Here is a 21917-nt window from a genome sequence, read left to right as displayed (position 1 = left end):
ATTTAGGTACTTGAAAGTTTATAAAGGATTATCCCTATTCACGTGTAAATTTACAGATAATTCTTCGGCTTGTAAACATCCTATGTGCCAGAAAGTTTTCATTAATTCAGAAACGCCAAGGTTTATTTTTTACATTTTTTATATTTATATTTTATTAAAACGAGCAGGTTATATTTCTTAATATCGGGTACATAACCGAAAGCGTAGCGAATCGACTTATTTAGTATAATAATAACAAATAATATTTTTTTTACTAGCCATAATTTGTGATGGTGTAGCACCCTGTACCTATAATTTAGCCGCAAAGTGCAACGCATTGACACAAATGCATATTTGGCATTATAGGCATCTCAAACCAATTAAAAGTTGTTATTATAATACTTCGTTGTCCTCGGTATTATAAAATAAAATAAGTCCAATTATTTTTGTTTTACTTGCAACTGTTATTAACATATTTGTAAAATACATCGAAATAAAATTAAAAACAAAGAAGAGTTGAATTCAATGATTGATAGTAGTAGGTTTACATAGAAAAATTATTAACCTCTAATGCTGTTGCCATGCGGTCTACCTATAATTAATAAATTACTTTTATGTAGTAACAATTATAGCAGAGAAATTATTGTGACGCAGCAACCACTTGTCTGTCCAAATATTGACGTTTAGATCGCAATCTGCCGTTTTTTAATACATTCTTTATTAGTTTTTTTCATTCGCTTTTGTTTTTGATAGTATTATTTTTTTCCGCGTGAATTATGTTAAATTGCGTAATAATTGTGAAAACTGAAAAATATTGAAATAAATGTGGGGTGCGGCCCGACATATAGAGAATTATTTTAGAATTGGCGGAATTTTTTCTCGATATCTGCCGATAATACAGGAATTTCTCTTCGCCGCTGAAATGTTTGAAGGTTGCTGAGCCTGAATAAGATTTGTCACAAAATGTGAAGTTCTGGTTTCTTGTGCTAAAAAGACAAAGACCGTTTTGACAGGAGAAATGTATTTTCCTTGAAAATAATGCGAAATACTCCAAAACTTCCGATACAAATAACGTTACCTGCTGGCACTTGCAAAGGAGACGATTGAAAATGGTCTTCTGGTGACTCGTGCAAGGAAATGGAGAGCAAATGCGATTTTATTAAAGCATATTAAGAGGGGATTGGATTCTTGTGATTTTAGTTTTATGTAGGTTTTAAGTACCCAGTGCCAAGAAAGTAGCCCTTTAAATTCTGAAGAGTTTTTGGTGTAATCTGTGATTTAATTTCATTCGTGGTTATAGTAAGCATTGTAATATTGGCTTCTATTTGGTGTGCAATTTCTTTCATGTTACCCACGTTATTGAGGTTTTCCATTTATTTTACAAAATTCAAACAATTTTCGATTATCAAAAGTCTTTTATGGGTCTCTGTCTCAGCTGTAGAAAATCTAATGGTCGGTTTAAAGGTAAGTGCAAGATTTTGTGAGCTAGTTTCTGCAACATTCATTCATTTCTAATTAAATAAACATTTCAAATTTAAACATCCTTTAAATGATTATTTTTGTATGCCAGATTTTATGTATGTGGTTTGCTAACTCGAGTAAAATTATGCTTAATTTAAATGCTTTGTTTCACACCTAATTGATATATGTTGACAAATTTTAATAAAATGTGTTCAGTCACAATAGATTTGATTATTTGAAATTTTCTCATTAATTATTTGTATCCCGGCTTTTAAAAAAAACAAGAAAATGAAGCACCTAGACATCTAAATAATTTCATTATCAACTTTAATAGAATTATTTATAAACTATATATGTTTAATTTTCGCACCAGCCTTTGCTTTATAATTCCTAAATATTCCCACATTTTAATACTGACTTTATAAAGTTGTTTTAAAGTACTTTCTATCCATCTCTTGAGTTGAAAAGGGGTTTATCCTATTTTATTACTTTGATTATATCCCATACAAAAATATTAACAAATTAAATTGTGAATAATTTTTGGGAGAAAAAATAAAAACAAAGTCTATAAACAATAATAATAATAATTGATAACTATTAATGTTGGATTGTAATTTTTTGGAATTCAACTTCTATTTGCAATAGCCTATTTTATATGAATGCAGTGTCTTTTGCGCCAATTGTTCCCATTTAAGTAAAAGTGCAGTTGTAGCATGTAATATCAGATGTTTTTCGCGCTTTTTATTATGGTAATAACAATTACACTATGAGGTAAAACTTAGAAGAGCCTAGTGAATGTCCTCCTTGAAAGATTTGAGCATTAAACAAATAGTGTGCTACTTTAATAGATTAATGTTAATTTTAGGTAAAAACTGTAGCAGCATCAACAGCGAAAAGAAATTTGTCGGTTTTCTTCCAGCCAAAACTACGAAGATATGTAACCAGATTCAATCAACAGTATCGAACCATGAATCAAATTGTTCCAACTGTCTGAATAGGCAGTCGACTAGGACGTCACAAGGAGAGGAGGTTATGGCAACTTCCTTTTCTAACATGAACCTTACTAATCCAATCAAAGGTTTGGTAAGCAAGAAACGGAACAGATACAAGCAAGATGGTTTCAATTTAGACTTGACATGTATCCTTTAATTCGGTACAGTGTATATTTTTTTTGTATTGCAAATTGCATTCTTAGTATGGTTTCTTAACATTACAAAAGATATAACGCAAAATATCATCGCAATGGGCTACCCTGCTTCGAATATTGAAAGTGTATATCGCAATCACATAGACGATGTTGTGAAATTTTTAGACCAAAAGCATCCAGGTCACTACTACATCTATAATTTGTGTTCAGAAAGGAGTTATGATAAAACAAAATTTCACAACAAGGTTAAAGATTTTCCATTTGATGATCATAATCCTCCTAGAATTGATTCTATCGAGCCATTTTGCCAGGTAATTTACCTTCTTTCAAATCTGGTTAACTAGTTCCTATTTTATGTCTTATTTTATGCACTGGAGTTTTCATTAAAAAAATTTCAACACTCCAAATCTTAAAAAGTTAGGTATGAGCTGTGATTTATAACATAACATAACCTGGACATTTTACCATATATATTTTTCATTTTTTGGCAATTGCAATTGCAGAGTGTAGTTACACATGATACACCTATTTGTTTTTAGGATGTGAAAGAATGGTTGGAGAGGGATCCAGACAATGTGGCAGTTGTACATTGTAAAGCAGGCAAGGGCAGGACAGGTACAATGATATGCTGTTATTTGCTACATAGCCGGATATGTGCTACTGCTGATCAAGCTTTAAATTTTTATGGTAAGTAACATGTCTGGTAATAATAGTTTCATATTTTTGTTCCTGTTAAAATGGTTATTTTGAATCGATTACTATGCAAGTGCACTCTCATTATTTGAGTATAATCTGTAAACTGCAAAAAATGTTTGTAGGTTGTTTTAAAATTAAGCTTAAGAAATAAAGATATAAAAAATAAATCGATGCATTTCCCCTGATCCTATATTAGACTATATAAATATTCCAAACAAAGCAAAGAATCATTACCACATTTGTAATACCCTAAACACAAAACACAAATCCAGAACATTTTATCTGGAGCTTTTTAGGTATGTTTTACAGGTAAGCTACTATTGAAATATAATTACATTATATTATGTTAAAGAATTGCCTGGAAGCACAAAGAAATATAAGTTTTGAATATGGTAATAATTACTGAAATGAAGAATTAAGCTAGTTTTTTTTATATGGATCTATTCTTTTATATATTCACTTTGGCTTGAAACTAAAGGATTTTCTTCTTGTTTTGGCGAGTTCTATTGGGACAGCCAGTGCTTACAGGGTGTAGATATTTCCGTTTCTTTTTTCAGATGTTATGCTCAAATAGCTACTAGGATAAGTAACATATGAAGCAACTCTAAATAAAATTAAGGGAAGTTCCATTCAACATGCGCATGCGCGAGATTTAAAATCTCGCTTTTAACCAATGACATCTGAAACAACAAAAATGAAAAAAACAATGGCAGACGCTAAGTAGTATTCCGTGACAGTAGCAATAATTTCATTTCAGAGATTATATAACTTCAGTCACAGCAGTTGTGAAGTTACGTCACGTATAGTGACATAAAAAATGATCCGTATGTCTTAGTGCTACAATCAAGTTTTAGTTGCGGATTTTAGAACTGACAAACAAAATTCCTGTCAATTTACGACATCCAGTAATCGACTAGCTAGATAAAAAAATATCATGCTGCTATATTATCTAATACCTATGCTTCTGCATTTCACCCCTGCGCGATTTTGTTTCTGAACAGCGATTTACTTCACTAATTTTACGAGGTGTAGGCATATTTTGAGAAAATACTGTCGGAAGAATGCCGCATCTCAACTAATTGACGATCTGTCAGCGGTCATGTTGGTTGTTGAATACCGGGTCATTGGTTAATTAGATTGTAAGTCTCTCTTATGCGCAATTTTTTTTTATGCGCAATTGTTTCTTCGTAAGTGCCTGTATCTTTCTATCTCTAGTAGCTATATGGGTATGCTAATAGAGGATAAAAACAATCAGTGTGCAGTGACTACTCCAATGGAATTTGCTTATAACTGATTAGACAATTCCAGGTGGAGTTTATGTAAAATTCTCAAAATTTCAGGTGAAAAACGGACTCAAGACACCAAAGGCGTGACGATCCCTAGTCAGGTGCGATACGTCCGTTATTATGAACAGCTCGTGTATCGCCATCTGCGTTACAGGCCCCTAACTGTGTATATCAAAGAGTTTATATTCGATCCAGCCCCAACTTTCGCTGGCGGTCCGGGTAACTTATCGTTTTCAATTTCTCACAAGACGTTCGTGAACGAGGGTGACAAAATAATGCAGAGGTGTAAAAACTTGAAGAAAAGTGAACCCTATAAAGTACCGGTGGACAGTGCTTCTTACTCAATCAAATTAGATTATTGTTTACCATTGACGGGTGACATAAAAATTGAGTTCTACAACAAGATAATGATGCGCAAAGACAAACTGTTCCATTTTTGGTTTAATACGTTTTTCGTCGGGTATTTTAGTGGTGTGAACGTTAACGGTTATGGCGGTAACATGGCCGAGTGCTGTGCATTGGGCGATGAATCCTGTTACGAGTTGATATTTTATAAAAATGAACTTGACAAGTTAATCAAAAAGGACAAACAGCACAAAGTTTTCCACGAAAAGTTCAAGGTAAGTTTCTCGCACCACAAGAAATTCTAACTTGTTTTTGGCACTTTATTCAGACATTTTTGAAATCAAACACGCTAAACATAAAGGGTGTCACATTTCCATCTCAAATTAAAAGGGACAAGCGAAGTTTTTTTTTTTAAATTAATGTTTTTAGTCCTGTCAGATCACAGTTGCATTTTTAGAATTCTTTGAATTTTAGTTTTTCGATTTCTTATGTCACTTTCAGTGGCTTTTAAGACGTTAGTACGTAAGCTTCTTGTTAAGTGACACGTACAGGGTCATCGAGAAAAACCTTTAATACAAAATTGAAAATTAAAAGGAAACAAATGCGCATCGCAAAGTTGAGAAACAGTAGTGTTTTATTTTTAAATGGAACACATTTTCTGTTATGATCTTTTTCTCTTCATTTAAAAAATATATACATTGTTTATATTTGGATTTGAATTACTTAACTTTAAATTGTTGATTAACTAAATTGGTGTTAATCATATTAGCTGGGCGTTCCGCAAATTGAAATCTTCTGTTAGGAAAATGGGTTTTACTCAGAGTAAGAAAAACCTCAAGTAGTTCGTCCTTTTTATTTCATTAAGTACTAATTTAACAATAATACTAAAGAACATAATATGAACAGCAAGAAACGATAATAAAACCGATAACAACGAACAATATTGAAAATATAACCATGATGTTCTGAACATGTTCTAATATTATCCCTCATTTTATGATGAATCGCATTCAAAATAAAGTCTGGGCGATCTCTATTGAGCATAAATATTTCTTGTTCAATTTTTTGGCTCAACCCTCGTATATTTTGAGGTGTGTCGTTGTATACTCGGTTTTTGAAAAATCCGGTCTATTAGCTGTCCACTGAATTATGCTGTCTGCCCATCCAATAATGATATTTGTCATTTAGGTATTCAGCAACTGGATCGTTCTTGTCTTTCAAATAATTTTCAATGTCATTTTGAAAAAAATCTAATTATGGATTGTCACATTGTCAGCAGGCCACATCACCCAGGAACCGGTCTACGACCCTGTTTTTCGACTGGTTGAATTTTATGTGGGTTTTCATTAAGTGGCGGTCAATTGACCAGTCCTAACACTAAATATGACATTCCCAATTGTGCGGCAACAATTATTGAGATTTAACTTCCGGGATTTTCTAAAAACTATATATACTGAAAACTGTATGAACTTTATTTTAAATCATTATTCATAAAAGTATAACTTTCAAGAGTAAAATATTGATGTCGCCATCTTTATTTCTAAAAACGATTCTCTTTTTTTGGTTTCATTAAATTGCCGGATAATGCGATTGGTTGTGTCAGCTGACGATATCCGTCGCTTAGGATAATTTGACGATATTGCCGTTGAACTGCACTTATTCTATAAGGTTTTCTTACTCTAAGTAACTCATTTTCGTAAAGCGACACAATATGTTACACTGAACGCCTGGCCAACTCGATCAACATCTGTTTAGTTCATCAAAAATTAAAACTTAGATAATTCAAGAACGGCTTGTCCAAGTATCAACAATGTATATGTTTTTGAAATCAGCAGAAACAGATTTTTTGTTAAAACAGAAAATGTATAGGGTGTTTCATTTAAAAAGAAAAAACTTGCTACTGTTTCCCAACTTTGCGATGCGCATTTGTTTTCTTTTACAAGACTAAAAGATAATACTGCAAAAATTGTACGACTCTTTTTTTCTCGAACAAATAACCCTGCAACATAATTAAAAATATGGAATTATATACAATTTAATATTTCGATTGCATAATATAACAGAATATAACAGAAGTCGTATACTTACTGCTACACAACCAATAAATACAAAAAAGCACAATATTTATATAAAAAATTCTGACAGGGGTTTTCAAGTAAACGATAAAAATGTTTGTCATTGTTTATTAAGGCACAGGTTATAAAAATTTAGATTTCGAAATAGTTATTTCCATCTAGTTCAAGCTGTTTTTGCGATATCGACATGAAAACTTGAACTCGGGGGTTAATGTAAAGGGCGTAGATACAGCTTAACATATCGCTATTTTGTGCTATAAGTTTTTTTTTTTAATAGAAAATTGGGATAAGAGATGATTTCTGAGTAGAAGAGGATTTATTTTGATTAAATTTTTCTTCTCGAGGTGTTTGCTTTGTAATACAACAACCTCCACAAAATGTTACCGGTATTTAGTTTTTTTATGTCTCTGGAAGTGGAAGGATGCGTTTTTGACATTTCTCAACAGCTCTTCCTTAAAGTGTGTAATGTTGTTTAAGTTAGCTAATGTTATATTTTATAATTAAAAAAATTTATAGCCATCATAGTGTACAATAATGATATTATTATTATAACACCATTAGTTAAGACTTTAAAATACAGGTGTCTTTAGTTTTAATTAGAGAATATGAAATACTTTTCATTTCCTATATTTATCTCATCCACGTTATAACTAAATTGACATATTTTTTTTATCAAATTAAGGGTTTGTCAGGTCTCTTGGTATAATGTCGGTTGAGTGATTGATGGGTTGTGTTACTTTCCATTTGCAGCTAACGGTAGTTGTACAAAAGATTCCACGAGAAGAGCACCATCCTCCGCCGTACGTTACACGCGATATGCACCACATGCCAGATACGACCCCCAGTGACAGTTCGGCGGAGTCGACTGACGAATCAGAAGAAGACGATTGGGATTCCGGTGAGCGCAATTCAATGTTACCCCTCGTTAAGCGCGAGTAGTTCCCTCCTCACTAATGTTGAGAACAATATTTTGGAGATTGGAGTTGTTACTACTAATGCCACACAATTTTTTTAAAAGAATTTTTCCCAAAATTGCTGTTAAAAATATGTTTATTCCGCTCCGTTAGCGGTTGTTAATGGAATGTCCATATATTTAAACAAAGTAATATAACTATTTTCTTAAAAATTTTAGGAATAATTGATTGTAAACGTAGTATTTTTATGCTAGTGTGTCACAGAGGCCGGAGTTTTTTGGTGTATATATATTATGTATATTTTTCACTGATGGAATGACGAAAGTACAACCGCATATAAAGAATTAGTTGTTGGAACACTAGTTATATTTTTCGGAAGATATTAAAAAATTAATATATTTGTATTAGATCAGTGGAGCATTCTCCCCTATTTGGCTTAATTGGAAATATTTGATCGGGCGTGTCCTTAAAATGTGAAACGTGGCAATTTTTATTTTCGTTAAACAGGTGGACGGATATTTTGTTATCAGATATTCCAACATGGTTGGTCCCTTATATTGCCGAAGAAAAATTTGTGGATTTATGTATTGACCAAAGATAAATTTTGATATATCACGTCTTTCTCGTTTTAGCGTATTGATTCAGACAAAACAAAATGGTAGTTATTAAAAATTAATCCATACGCTAAAAATGGCATTTTAGTCACGGCGCGGTACAATTGAGACCTGTCGCTTGCCTGCATTGGCTCGTGTAACAGTGTGGTCCATAGTCGAAAATGTTTTCAAGGGCGCTGTGTTGCCGCTTCTACATGAACATGGCAACATCGAATTTAATTTAAATGGCACACCCCGTATAGCGTTCATTCTGCTCAAGAAATAAAGTTGATTGGTTCTCCGTTATTATAAAGGACATTTAAAGAATAATGCTTTGTAAGAAGTTTCTCTAAACGCAATTTATTGCGATTTTTTAAACAGTACACAATGTATATTAATTTATTTTTATTCTTCAGCTTATACCTATCTCTTGCTCTCTTTGAAATAATAATTAACTTTAAGTGCAACTATGTACAAGACCTGTTTTCAGGAACTACTGATCTTAGAAAAAAAAGCTTTTTTGTTTAAATTAAATTTTAAAATTACTTATTTTTTATATACACAGGCTGTCTGAACATATGATATTTTTAGAGTCCTTGCTAAAAATAAAGGGAACTTTTACAGAAACTGCTTATTCGAATTTTGTGTAATTTAAACAGAAATGTAGATTATATTTTTTTTTATGCAGACTTACGTTCTTGGTAAACGTGGTCTTGCACGGCTGGCCAGTAACGACTACTTGATCAAATTTTAAACAAATTTTTGGAAGACTTTCTTCTAATGATCTGCAATGACTAGGTATTTAAAAAATATACAGGGTGTCTTAAATTAAAGGACATTTTTTGAAAATTTCAACTCGCAGTATTCTTTTTTTTTTAATTGATATTTTTCTCAAAGCGGGTCAAAATACCTATAATTTGGTATATATGTCCTATACATAATCTAATGATTTTCGCAAATTTTTAGGAATAAACTCGCTGTCGAAAAATACTGACACCTAATTATTTTAAAGAATTTTATAACGGCACATCTTTTTTATATTTGATTTAAGTTTTAATAATTGTTTCAACGAATAATGGGGCAATGTATTAAGCTTTCACATATTTAAATAAAGTTTTCATTAATAGTAAAAAACTCATATTTTTTTAAAAGACATAATAATATTATTGTGAAATTTACTTTTTACCCGAGTAGGCTGTGGTAACCAAATAAGTGTTTATAGTTGTTTTAAGTTGTGTTATAAGTCAGTTTCACAGATGTGATTTTAATCAAGCAATATTATTATTACTTAAGTTAAAAATGTATACGGTGCAAGAAAAAACAGACATGCTTGAATGATTTTTATCGAATTTGAAAAATCCAGCTCTGGCTCTAAGAGAGCATCAAAGAAAGTTTCCCGTAAGGCGGATTCCAGAGAAGAAGCGATTTCGAAACATGTACGCTAAGTCTAGGCAAGATAGTAGCCTTCTGCCAACGTTCAAGAAAAGATCACGACAAGTTCTAATAGAGGAGAAGCATTTTGAGAACTAGCCTCCGAAATTGTTTAAAATTAAATAAGCGAAAAGCATTTATGTTTTTATTCGTTTTTTATCCTTAAAATTAATTAAAAAATAAGAATGATATGCTTTTTTAAAATTCTTTAAAATAATTAAGTGCCAGTATTTCGAAAACCATTAGATTTAAGTATAGGACATATATACCAAATTATAGGTATTTTGACCCTTTGAGAAAATATATTAAAATATGGGCGTGTCATTTAAAAAAAAATGAATACTGCAAGTTCAAATTAAAAAAAAATCCTTTAATTTAAGACACCCTGTATAATTTTAAAATACCTAGTCATCGTAGTGTCTAAAATTTGATCAAGTCAGCCAGCCGTGGAAAACCATATTTACTAAGAACATAATTTTGCATAAAAAAATATATAATCTCAATTTCTGTGTAATCTACACAAAATTCGAATAAATAGTTTCTATAAAAGTTATCTTAATTTTTGACAAGAATTCTAAAAATATCAATATATATATATATATATATATATATATATATATATATATATATATATATATATATATATATATATATATATATATATATATATATCGGACACCCTCTATATATATATATATAAAAAAAAAAAATTTAAAATTTAATTTAAGCCATAAAACTTTTGTATAAACATTTTTTTCTAAAATCAGTAGTTTCTGAGAAAAGGTACAGACCCCTAATAAAGTGCCCACCCTGTACAAGGGGTGCCAAATTCAGCAAGATCTTGCCGCCTTCATGTGGAACGCGAAAATATTTTAAAGCGACAGAGGTCGCTAACACCGAGGTGTAAAATTTGTTAATCAATAGTAATTGGCCAAATAACGTTATCAATGTAAAAAGAGAAAAGGCTCGTTAATTTGTGGTAGGCTTGGAATTTCAGTCTGATTGTTGTCATTACAGACTTAAATCTAATTTGGGTGATAACGAGCAAAATTTTAAAAATTTTAAGGGGAATTTTAAAAGGAACACTCTATATGATTTAAGTATTTTATTCAAAATTAATAGGTGGATTGCCTCTGGCCTCTCTTTCGATGTTGGATTTATTTGACGTTGATATAGATGATAAATTTTACTCCTAGAATTCCTCCTCAGTACAATGTGTAGCTGTCCTCGTTTGAGTAAATATTAACTGCTTATTTTATTTTCTTTAATTTTAGTTTTTAGTAATTGTAAAACTTTCGAGATACCAATACAAATCGAAGTTGACATCACCTCCGATTAAATCAGGGAGGTAACAAATATTGGTTTTGAATCCACTCTACCAAATGGCATACAAGGGTAGAAATCGAGCATAGTTTTCTCCAACTTGTATAGTTTATTAATATTGTTCAGAGCAACAATTTAAAAATTATTCTACAAATGAGTACATTGATGATTAATTGATCTCTTGATAAACTGACGGAATAAAAATTAACACGTCGCACATTGCAAGGCTAACAAACTGCTTGCAAACTTCATGCTTTTAGTGTTTGCCGTTCATCTGTTAACGCGCTTGTTTTGGTTTTGGTGTTTTGAATTGACTCCGCGGTTCTCATTCTTGAACCTGAGGAGTTCGTTCACCAGGTATCGACAAATTCTTAACCATCCTTCAGCTCATATTTCACATCATTACAAAAACGACAATTTTGTGTTTTTAGTTCAATGTGATGGTTTCAATCTTTCTTAATAGGTCTATTATTTGAAAGTATTCTCTCCCAAAAGTTGGTAATTGTTATTTGATGTTTGAGAAACATAATATGTATTATTAGTTTATTATACTTAATATCATAATAAAAGTGAAAACATCAGTTCTCTTAGAGTTCAAATATAAATGTTTGTATTAATTTATAGAGTGCTAAATTTAGCAAACCAATCCAACAACCAAAAACCAACGAAATACATACATTTCAATTGGAAGTACATTTTCAAAACAACTAAATGTTTCCAAAATATTATCCAAATTAAAATAAATATAGAAAATATGATTTTGAGAATTTACACCCGAATTTTTATCGCATAACGTGAAAACAGTTTTGTGCGAAATTTCTTTAAAAAATTTTTGCCGATAAAAAGTTTAAATAAAGTGCTTTTTCAATTAAAACAACTAGGTAGATGGGTTAGTTTTGGTTAGTAAGTAAATAAGTCTTCGACATTTTTTTATTAACTTTTATTATAATATATGCTTCATTCTGTATATACTGTAACCTAAAATCCACACCACACCCACAAATCTACAATTTTTTGTAAAATCCGAGATGTCGTACTACAATCCAAACGACAGATGAGCTTGTCTAGCAAAAATTATTAACAAAGTAGAATACCATCTTAACCGTTTTATTAACGTAGTTTTGGTACGTGATTTGTGTTCTTCTTGCATGCCACCACAGTGATGTTGGATCCGGAGCACTTAAATCCGCGCGGTGTTGGTTATCGGATCCTGAGCGAGTCCGAAATCGCGTCGCAACTAACGTCGTCCAGCGGCGATCATCATTCGGAAATTTTAATGGCGTGATCCTTAATGCGGCCGTAAGAAGAGTTCTCGTTTTTTATCCTTAAGCTGACCGCTATTTGTTTTGGTCGTTTGGTGGTAATCAGTGGTGGAGAAAAGGCCTCAACCTCACCAAAAAGGTCTAATAGTGATAGAAATAGGCAATTAGGCATTACAGGATGTCAGGGAACTATTACGGTTACACCGGAAGTAGGCCCGGGCTTCCAATATTCCATGTATAATGTCATATTTGGGCTGGACTAAATAAACTTTTGCTCATTGCCTACGAAACATGTCATTTTGTAGTGACCTTCTTTCCACAAACATGAAGTTTGATAGAGTTTTAAGTTTAACGAACAAATAAATCAAGAATTACAATAAAGGTTTATTCCAAATTAAAAGCCAACAACTGTCAAGTTTGTATCGCTTGCCTATGTCGGCTTTCATATTTTGTTACTACAAATTATCGTCCTTTGGCTCTGATATTTCGCTTCATTTCAATAAATTTTATTGAAGGTTCGTTTTAAGATGTCCCAAGATTTATATTCTTCCACTGTTTACCGCCATTTTTCATTATGTATGGATTTTTATGTATTTAAACACAATTTTCTGTGTTCTGCATTTCAAAAAACGAAGTGGAGGTGGCGTTTAAAGCCACTGTCAAAATATTAGATCAAAATTCTTTGTTATTTATCTTGTCTATAATTTTTGTTCCTTCGGAATCGATCGTGAGTAACCGAGATCACGCATGTCAATATATTTGTAAATAGATTGTAAAAGAATTTTAAATTTCAAAAATTCGAAAACACCAAGTCTTCATTCTACGAAGGCACAATGTCATTCGTGGACAAATTATATGTTGTACTAATGTCTCCTCAAAATGCCTTTGATAATATACAGTGAGCTCCAAGTTCAATAAAATGCGTAATATTTTTTTCTCAAAAATATTACGCGTATATGGGAATTTGTTGCGTAATGTTATTGCTCGCTCTATTTTATATACGACTTATTTTACAGATGCCCCCATCCCGTCTCAAGAGGGAGGCAATTGACTTATTTTTCCGAATCAAGTACAAATTATATTGTTAGTGGGTAGAGTAGTTTTAAAGAAAATAGATCGGGTGTTTGGACGTTCCAAAATTATTATAGAAATTTACGAAAAACACTTCGTGTCGTCCCGAGACCTTAAGGTTGCATCTCACCAAGGAAACCTTGTAACATAAGTGTTACTCAGGCAGTTGGTCTAAGCGGGATTGCACGTTACGTATTTATCTTGTAACTACCTCAATCGCGATGTTTCGGTGTAATTTTTTAGGACAATCAGATTTTTCTACTCTGATTTAACACAAACACTCTGTTTATTTTCATAATATCGATACTTATGAGTAACTGTATAGAATCAAGTGAAAATAAACTTTTTAGAACGGTGCTGGATTTTCTATTAAAAATCACTAACCGAAATTAACCGTACTAAACTCCATAGACAGGTAACTATAACATTTCTTTAATATACGTTGTGGTTTAACAAGCGCTTCTTTTTTTTTTTTTATTCTAGTGTACATAGTTGTTCAAAAATAGAACAAACAATTTTTAAGCGAGAGAAAAATAGCGTTTAACGTGTTGTCTTTGCTTGTGAGCGATTAGGGTCATATCAGGTCAGGCTTGTACTTTTTTTTTTGCGGGCTAAACGTCTTAACAATATCTGGGTTGCCCGTGTTTACTAACGTATGCCTATTTACAGGGGAGTCAACATACCTGTGATTGTGGACAAAACCTACACTCGTGGCATGATTTGTATCGGAAAAAAATGGAAAAAGGTGTAAATATTGCATGTTTTTCATTTTTATAATATTTTTTTGTTTCGGTTTAAATATTTGTGACGTCCAGAAAATCGTTCGTCCACTTAATATATATAGCCTTCGCGGACCAGTGAGATTTTTGTACAGTGAATATGGTTTTATTTTTCGGTGTTTCGATAGTTTTTTTGGACATCACAAGCGATTTGTATGTAGAAATCATTACATCTCATTTTTTTTTTCATGTTGTTTGTTTTTGAGTCCATCATCATTTGCTTCCGCTTTTATTTCCAATTAACACACATTACCTTATCGGAGTGCCTTTCTAGATGATTTGATTTCGAAAGTCCACAAGTGATAACAGAAACAGAAAAATTTCATTTGAAACTGTTGATCAGGTGGGACCACGGCGTATAATGAAAAACTACAATGGCTACTAATTCATCTAAAAAAAAGCATCTTAGCCACTGTATTCACAGGCCTCTTTGATACATTCCAAAACTAAAGAGACGTGGAAAAATGAATAGTCGAAAAGTCGTGGCCAAAAATGTTGACGTAAACTTACAGAAGACATTATTTATAAAACGCAAATTCTTACTCCAGAAAATTCATCAAAATAAAATTTCTGATTCTAAGTTCCATTCTGTTTCTGGTATCATCAAAATTTTCTGGCGACAACAGTATCTCTGTTTTAGGTACAAACTGTACTTAAAGCTTGTATATCTTTGATACTTGAATTTTAGTTTTGGTATGGATTACATCAGATTCTGAATATTTCTCAGTGTTATTTGAGTGAGAAACCCGAATGTGGCGAACGCCCAAAATGGGTTTTGTTTTGAGGTTTTTTTGAGGAAAGTACAAATAACATTTTTATTTTTGATCTCACTTTGTTTTTAATTTTATCTTGCCTATGTTAATTAATTTTGATTCAATAAACCGTTGAGTCGGACTATTTGATAAAAGTGCAAAGGACGTATGTACATCCATTAACTTGCCTTCTCGAAAAAGAGCCTGTTATATAGATTTTAAGGATAACGTCTGTAGAATTTGTTTCCATAAACTATGAATTTTTGTGTGCGTGTAATTCATTATTGTAAGAACCAAACACGGTGGCATAGTGATTGGCCATGATAATTTTATTTAGTGCTGGAGGTACTGCTTTTTAAAAATTCACAGTCGCTGTTTATAAGTGATACTTGACAATTAATCCTAGATTAAACTCGTGGAAATAATGTTGTTGAACCAAATAATATGTCTTGATAAAATGTTTTATTCCGTCATTTGTAGAGGACGGTAGTTACATCATATAATCTTGAAATTACGTACTTTCATTTTCCTGTTATCATGATTTTATTATTTTCTATTGAAAATTATGATAGAATGACGACTTCCAGTAAAAGAAGTGTACTTACTATATTTATTTCCATTAAACCCCCGTTTTCGAGGTATATGCATATATTTAACTATCCACGTGTTAATTTAAAGTATCTTTTTGTCAGATTAATGAATTTCAGCAATAATGTCAATATGCCAAGCATACAAAATTACGCTCTTTTCTTATCGAAAGTAGTGTGTCCTTTCTTTATAAACTGTCTTTGAGTACAATAATAAATAAATGAAGTATACTTTTTTTACATGAAAATCAAGTAAAAATAATTCAGTGATGGTTGCAAAGCATGTTTTTGCTCAATATCATTATTTTCACAAGTTTAATGTTGGCGCATTCATTGCGGACGATGCTGTATATACTAAAAAGAATATGTTTTAATTAGTTGTTTCATAAAATTAACAAAGGTTCATTTTTGCCGTATCATAAATTTCCTTTATTTTTATTACCAACCACTGTGAAGTATGTGTGTCCGTTGGAAACGTACATGCTTTAAATGAAAACATTTGACAATTTGTTTGATAGTTGATTAGTTTAAAGAATGTATATTGCTTCCCAAATTTGTTGTCCCCTTATAACTTTGGCATTATGAAATATTTAATAGCGCAACACATATTTGGATATTTCTGCAACTTTGAGCATACCCTGACATATTCAAATATGATTTGCACCAGTAAAAAACTAGTCCAGTAATCCGGAACTTAGAACTGTGGTATGTTTAATGGTATGATGGTCATAATAGCCAAGCCTATAGGGGCGACGAATTTGGGAAGCACTGTACTTGCGGACTGCCCATATGGCATAAATACACATACAAATTTATATGGTTTTAATGTAATAGTGATATTTATTTTGTATACTTTAAAACAACAAAAATCTACATTAAAAAAATTACTTGATTCAGTTTAATAGTATGTTTCAAGTAATATGAATAAAAGAATCAGGAAACCGTTTTTTTGAATATGATCCTTTGTAACAATTGCAAAAATACTCATTCAACTGATTTTGCTTGTACTGAACAGCCCAAGAGACAGCACTTCTTGAAATTTTTTCTTTTCGTCATGTTTTTGTAAGTAAATTCTAAATTCTGCCATTTTTGTTAAATTGTGGAATTTTTTATAAACAAGTTTTTTTGTATATAATTTTAGTATACAGGATTTAGGATTCCTTCAATTTTTGTGATTCATGTTAAACATAAGTTATTTACGGGGTGGCTATAGAAAGATTATTGTTTTGTGTAAATAAATAAAATCCGTTCATTTCAATCCAAATTTGCGCTAACCTTTCAATATATTCGTTTAAATTTCCTTTTGGTTTTATCAAAATGAACCTCGATAATGTTGTCTCTCTCTTTGTCACCTCATTTGTTTGTGGGTTATGTGTATGTATGTATGTTCCCTTTATCAAGTGACCAAATAATATTAGAATACATAATTTATCAAGATTTTATTCACAGGCTATATTAACTAGCCTTTTTAGATTATTTTTAATGGTCATGTTATTGTGATAAGTTATTAGTTAGTAGAAGTGGCGTTGTGCTATAGAAATAATATTACTACGTATACCTACGTATACCTGCAGGACGATTAATTATTGTTGCAACGCACAGTGTCTTTAAATTTGTTTATGCTTATCTAAGCTCTGTAGATATGTCTCGCGATCCGAAATATATTTAAGGACACAAACAGAAAATTGTTTTGACCTTTTAAGTAAAAAAAAAACAACCCACTAATTTATGTAGGTTTAAATTCGGCTTATTTTATTTGGTATTTGTTTTTTTTTATATAATATGAATTTATTCATAAAAAAAATTGTGATGAGGTCGGATTAGTTAGAAGATTGAAAGTATATTAGTAGTAGCGATTGGACACTGTAGGTGCAGTATGCCAAAGTACTATCTTCGGCTAACCCCGCAAGTGTTTGTTATTTTCTATTTAAGTTTAGATCTGAATGTACCCGATGACTCTACTACTTAACACTATTTTTCAGAAGAATTACGTCCCTTGTCCCTGAAGAGTGATTCTTTCTATGAATCGCAAAATAAAAGTATGTTTAAATAATTTGTGTTTTATTTAAATATTATTGTATTCTCAGTTATTAAAAAATTATCTTGCTCTCCCTCTGCCGCGTTGGAAATTTCCTCTACCTCGTCCCCCCGCATTTCCTTTTCCTTTTGGCGGTGGACTTTTAGGCCTGAGAGCTTCGATGCGCTCTGTACATCCCGTAGTAGTGTTATTATTGTTGAAATAACTTCCATAAAGATCTGTGTTGAAATTGGAATTGGTGAGCTCAGGACCAACCGTTAGCCAACCTGGCCGTATAGTACTATCCCTACCAAAAATATGTAGTCTACGACGGCCTAAAAATAGTTTGGCTGAGAGTATGTAGGCGCATTTTGTCCTAATTAAATAAAACCAATGAAACAAAAATTACACATATTTAAAGTGTTTGTTGAGGTGATTAATTGAAGAACTTGCTTTCTCTTCTGACTTTCAACGTGAGTAACAACAGATTAACACTGGAGAATGCAATTTAACATTACAAGAAAAAGGTCAGAGTAGCTATGTATTTCAATATTAGTTTACCATCAACAAGGAATCGAAGGTACCAAAAACTCACCTAAACAAAAATGTTCTATGATATGAAAAATTTCCACTGGTTTTTCCAAACTTCCATACTCATTCTCTTCAGATATAATTAAGTCTATATCCACATTAGCATGAATAAAATCCCCATCCGTTGATCTTCTGACAGTTCCCTTTATACCCATAAGGCAATGTTCCTTAGTCCGTTGAAAAACGGCCTTTGGGTCTAGAATTTTTGAAGGTCCCGGATTTTTTATATTTGTCCTAATCCAACATATATCTTCACACCTTACAAAATAAAAAAAATATTTTATTATTTCAAATGAGGGATGACATTGTTTGTATTGTGTTTCATTCTGTTTTTTCTTATTTTATTATGAACTTAATGCATATGAATAAACAAATCCTAACTATAGCACGTTTTTGACTCACCTTCTAAATCCCCATTTTCTTAAACAAACTCTTCCCATGTCAAGTCCCTCAGAACTTCCACACCATAAAAAGACAAAACTTCTTTGGGCAGCTACCTCCCCAACGTCTAGGTTCATAATCTGATCCCAGGACCAGAACTGCATGTTGGTAGCCCCCATAGTCCTTTGATATTCTTCTAATGGAGGCTCGATCAGTATCACATCAAACTTACAATTTAAAGTTTTGAGATCATAAGTTGCTAAATCACATTTTAAATACATAGGGGGAGTTGCCGTCTGCTGAATCAATTCGTCTTTCAGTCTAATTAATTCGCGTAACTTTGGATACTCTTCAAATCTGTCAGCTAGTCCAACATCTCTGATAAAATTTTGAGGTCTTTGGCCAGTATCCACAAAGTGTTGACAGTAGTCATTGTGCGGATTAGAAGACTGAGTACCCTAGAAATAAAAAAATATAAAACAGACTTAAATTAGTATGTTTTAAAGACATTTTAAGCAACATTTAATTGTAAAGAATTAAATTAATATACCTTTAAAAATGTTGAAGAATCCCTGTACACCAGTTCATCATTTAAATCTTTTTTAAAGCAAAATTTATCGCATTCTTGAAACCCTACACTATCTCTGCTGTCCACTTTTTTTACAGGGGTTTCTGTTGTGCCCAACGCTTGTCGCAACTCTTCCGCGCCGGATACGCCAAGCTACAAGTACCAACTATAATTATGTTAAAACGCCGCATTGTTTGGTATTTACTGTTTGTGCCAACAATTGTTTCCTTTTACGTGATTTTTCGCGCAATTCTTTTAACATATCACCCATTTTAATTATATTTTATAACATCTAACCCTACAAGCGATAAACATAACCACTAAACACAAATATTTTGATGGTTCGGACGACGCCGCCTGAAGGACTTTAAACAACAGAGGATAATTACGATTATAGAATAAACATGGTGGATTTGTGACGTACTACATCCCGTATCCAAGTCGATGCTTACGTTAAATATCCTAAATAAATAAATTGCAAACCTAACTAATTATCCTCCCAGCAAATGATTACCTTGTCCCCTTCACAACTCAAATCGAATACATTTATTGTTTATGAAATCTTGTAAGATGATTATATAAACGGCGCGAATGCATTCAGAGTTCGTAACGATCATCACAGACGATTTGCAGATAAGGGACTCACCAGATAATAATAAAGACTGTTAAATCATTAAATGAAAGAAATACACTTAAGCGAAATATCAGAATAAAAAAAAGTTGAGAAAAATTTAAACATTTTATTATATTATGAAGCTTTCTTTTCATGCGGCAACAGGACGATAGCTATCCGTGTTGGATAGCAACACATGGATCATTAAGAGGGCCACTAAATGGTGCAGATATCTATCCACTTCACTTCTTTTTATGGGACTGAAGAACCAAATTTACTATGGTAGACTAAGAAAAAACCAACCAAATTTTAGAAAGAAGAATAAGACAGGCAATTGCTTACTTAAATAGACATATCTACTAAGCCATTCATACAAAATTTTTAAGAATTATTCAAATGTGCATTTTAAATCAAGTATATAGAAAAGGAAGGTTTATTTACCTTTTGATTTTCAAAAAAACCTTTATCATGTAATAAATATTTAATGTAATAAAATATTAAAATCTTCCTCAGTATTATTTATTTTTTATTTATTTATTTCCATTATTTTTGCTGTGTTCTAATATATTTTATCCAAGAAATTACAAAGAAAATGTAATTCTTAGCCCATTCATTGCGATTACTGTTGTCGTGGTCAACTATTATGTTTCTGTCTTAAGTGTCTTTGAAAAATTAACAATTGAAAATACCATCAACCTGTCAAAGTTTAGCATTATCAGTTTTCTTGTATAGGGGGGTTACAAAAAAAAATTAAATACAGAAGTTGTTTCTATTACAATGGTTTTTATTATTTGCTATTTTCCTAATCGTCACTTTTTTATATACAGCGTGGTAAAATAAAATTACATTCTTTTAAATAGAATACCCTACATTTTATTGCATTTTTGGATAGTTATGTTCAAAGACAAATTAAACGATACATACGAGTATGGTTCTGTGATTCGAACTTATTAGCGATCATCTTCAGAGTTCGGGTTATGTTTAATGCTTTTCATTAGGCAATGATCAACCTAAAATATTTTCTTAAAATACGCGGTGTTACCACGTTTCGCAAAATGATAATTTTCTCAATGTTCTTAAATGAGTCACCCTGTATATTATTGGATTTTTGAATTGCCACTTTAGTAGCAATTTCAATTACATAAGATAGTACGGGTCTCTGACTTACCGTTTTGGCTTAATTGGTAATTATTTTCCAATCATACATAAATTCTTTTACATTCATAATTTAAGAATCTTATAAATAAGGTCCTTAAACGGAAAAAAACTTAAAAAATGTTCATATTCTTAATAATACAGACCATATGTTTTTAAAAAATATATGCATGTTGGAAGACACAAACTTAAAATTCATGTGATCATTAATTTTCACCTTTTTGACATAATCATCGCAGTAGCTTTGAAAACAATAGTAGTTCTCTGTTGTGGTAATATTACAGAATTTTTGACAGCTTATTTTTTCAGAATTCAACTATTTTCTATTTATTTTATTAAGTTGCAAGTTTTTGAGTCTATTTTTATACGTAGGAGGAAAAAGTTGACCTATTAGAATGTTACATCCCCAATAACAAAAGTCCGGCTCTTGCTCTCAGACAATATAGAGTCAAATTTCTCCATAGGCGATTGCTCGGACGATTACCAAAAAAAAAAGTCATTCTAATAGAAACAAATTTTGTATTTCATTTTTTTTTGTAACCCTTGTAGGTTTCGCTACAAGGCCCCTGTTAAATGGGCTACTCTGTACATACTCGCAAAACCTACAGTATGGTTCATACTTTATCTTTATATATATTACATTACATACATTAAGCCTTTGTACCTCTTCCGAATTCTCATTTTTAAGTCTTGAACACTATTACACCTATTTTTATATACTTCGTCTTTTATGGAAAATAATCGCTTCTTTAATATCGTCCGGCAGATTATCAATTAATGGAACAGATTTAAACATTTCTCTCCGTACATAAACACGAATTTCATTTGAGATATACACAAAATAACCTCATCGGTAAATACATATTTTTTTAAAATGTCACTTTCAAAGTA

The 21917-nt window shown here is 31.7% G+C and overlaps 2 protein-coding genes across 6 annotated transcripts; one reads left to right on the top strand and one right to left on the bottom strand.

The window, feature by feature from the left end:
• The first annotated feature begins 688 nt into the window (after nt 1-688).
• Nucleotides 689-17726, top strand: LOC132698900 (phosphatidylinositol 3,4,5-trisphosphate 3-phosphatase and dual-specificity protein phosphatase PTEN). 5 transcript variants are annotated; one of them, XM_060665212.1, is made up of 8 exons: nt 689-1443; nt 2306-2578; nt 2660-2898; nt 3127-3274; nt 4624-5189; nt 7740-7887; nt 12411-12549; nt 14253-17726. In XM_060665212.1, exons 1-7 carry the CDS (start codon nt 1398-1400, stop codon nt 12533-12535), a joined length of 1545 nt encoding a protein of 514 aa, XP_060521195.1. In that variant the 5' UTR covers nt 689-1397; the 3' UTR covers nt 12536-12549; nt 14253-17726. The 5 variants fall into 5 exon arrangements, with proteins under 5 accessions (XP_060521195.1, XP_060521194.1, XP_060521199.1 ...); XM_060665211.1 differs by having other exon boundaries at nt 13529-17726; XM_060665216.1 differs by having other exon boundaries at nt 689-1185; nt 12411-17726.
• A 39-nt stretch (nt 17727-17765) lies between these two features.
• LOC132699504 (N6-adenosine-methyltransferase non-catalytic subunit) lies at nt 17766-19604 on the bottom strand. Its single transcript, XM_060666257.1, has 5 exons — nt 19464-19604; nt 19241-19411; nt 18712-19148; nt 18314-18567; nt 17766-18053 (listed from the first exon to the last, which is right to left on the bottom strand). Exons 1-5 carry the CDS (start codon nt 19527-19529, stop codon nt 17800-17802), a joined length of 1182 nt encoding a protein of 393 aa, XP_060522240.1. The 5' UTR covers nt 19530-19604; the 3' UTR covers nt 17766-17799.
• Between the last annotated feature and the right edge of the window lie 2313 nt (nt 19605-21917).

The sequence above is a fragment of the Cylas formicarius genome, unplaced genomic scaffold (genome assembly GCF_029955315.1).
Source record: "Cylas formicarius isolate icCylForm1 unplaced genomic scaffold, icCylForm1.1 PGA_scaffold_3__17_contigs__length_32017465, whole genome shotgun sequence".
Classification (NCBI taxonomy): Eukaryota; Metazoa; Arthropoda; class Insecta; order Coleoptera; family Brentidae; genus Cylas; species Cylas formicarius.
This window is presented reverse-complemented; position numbering and strand designations above follow the sequence as displayed.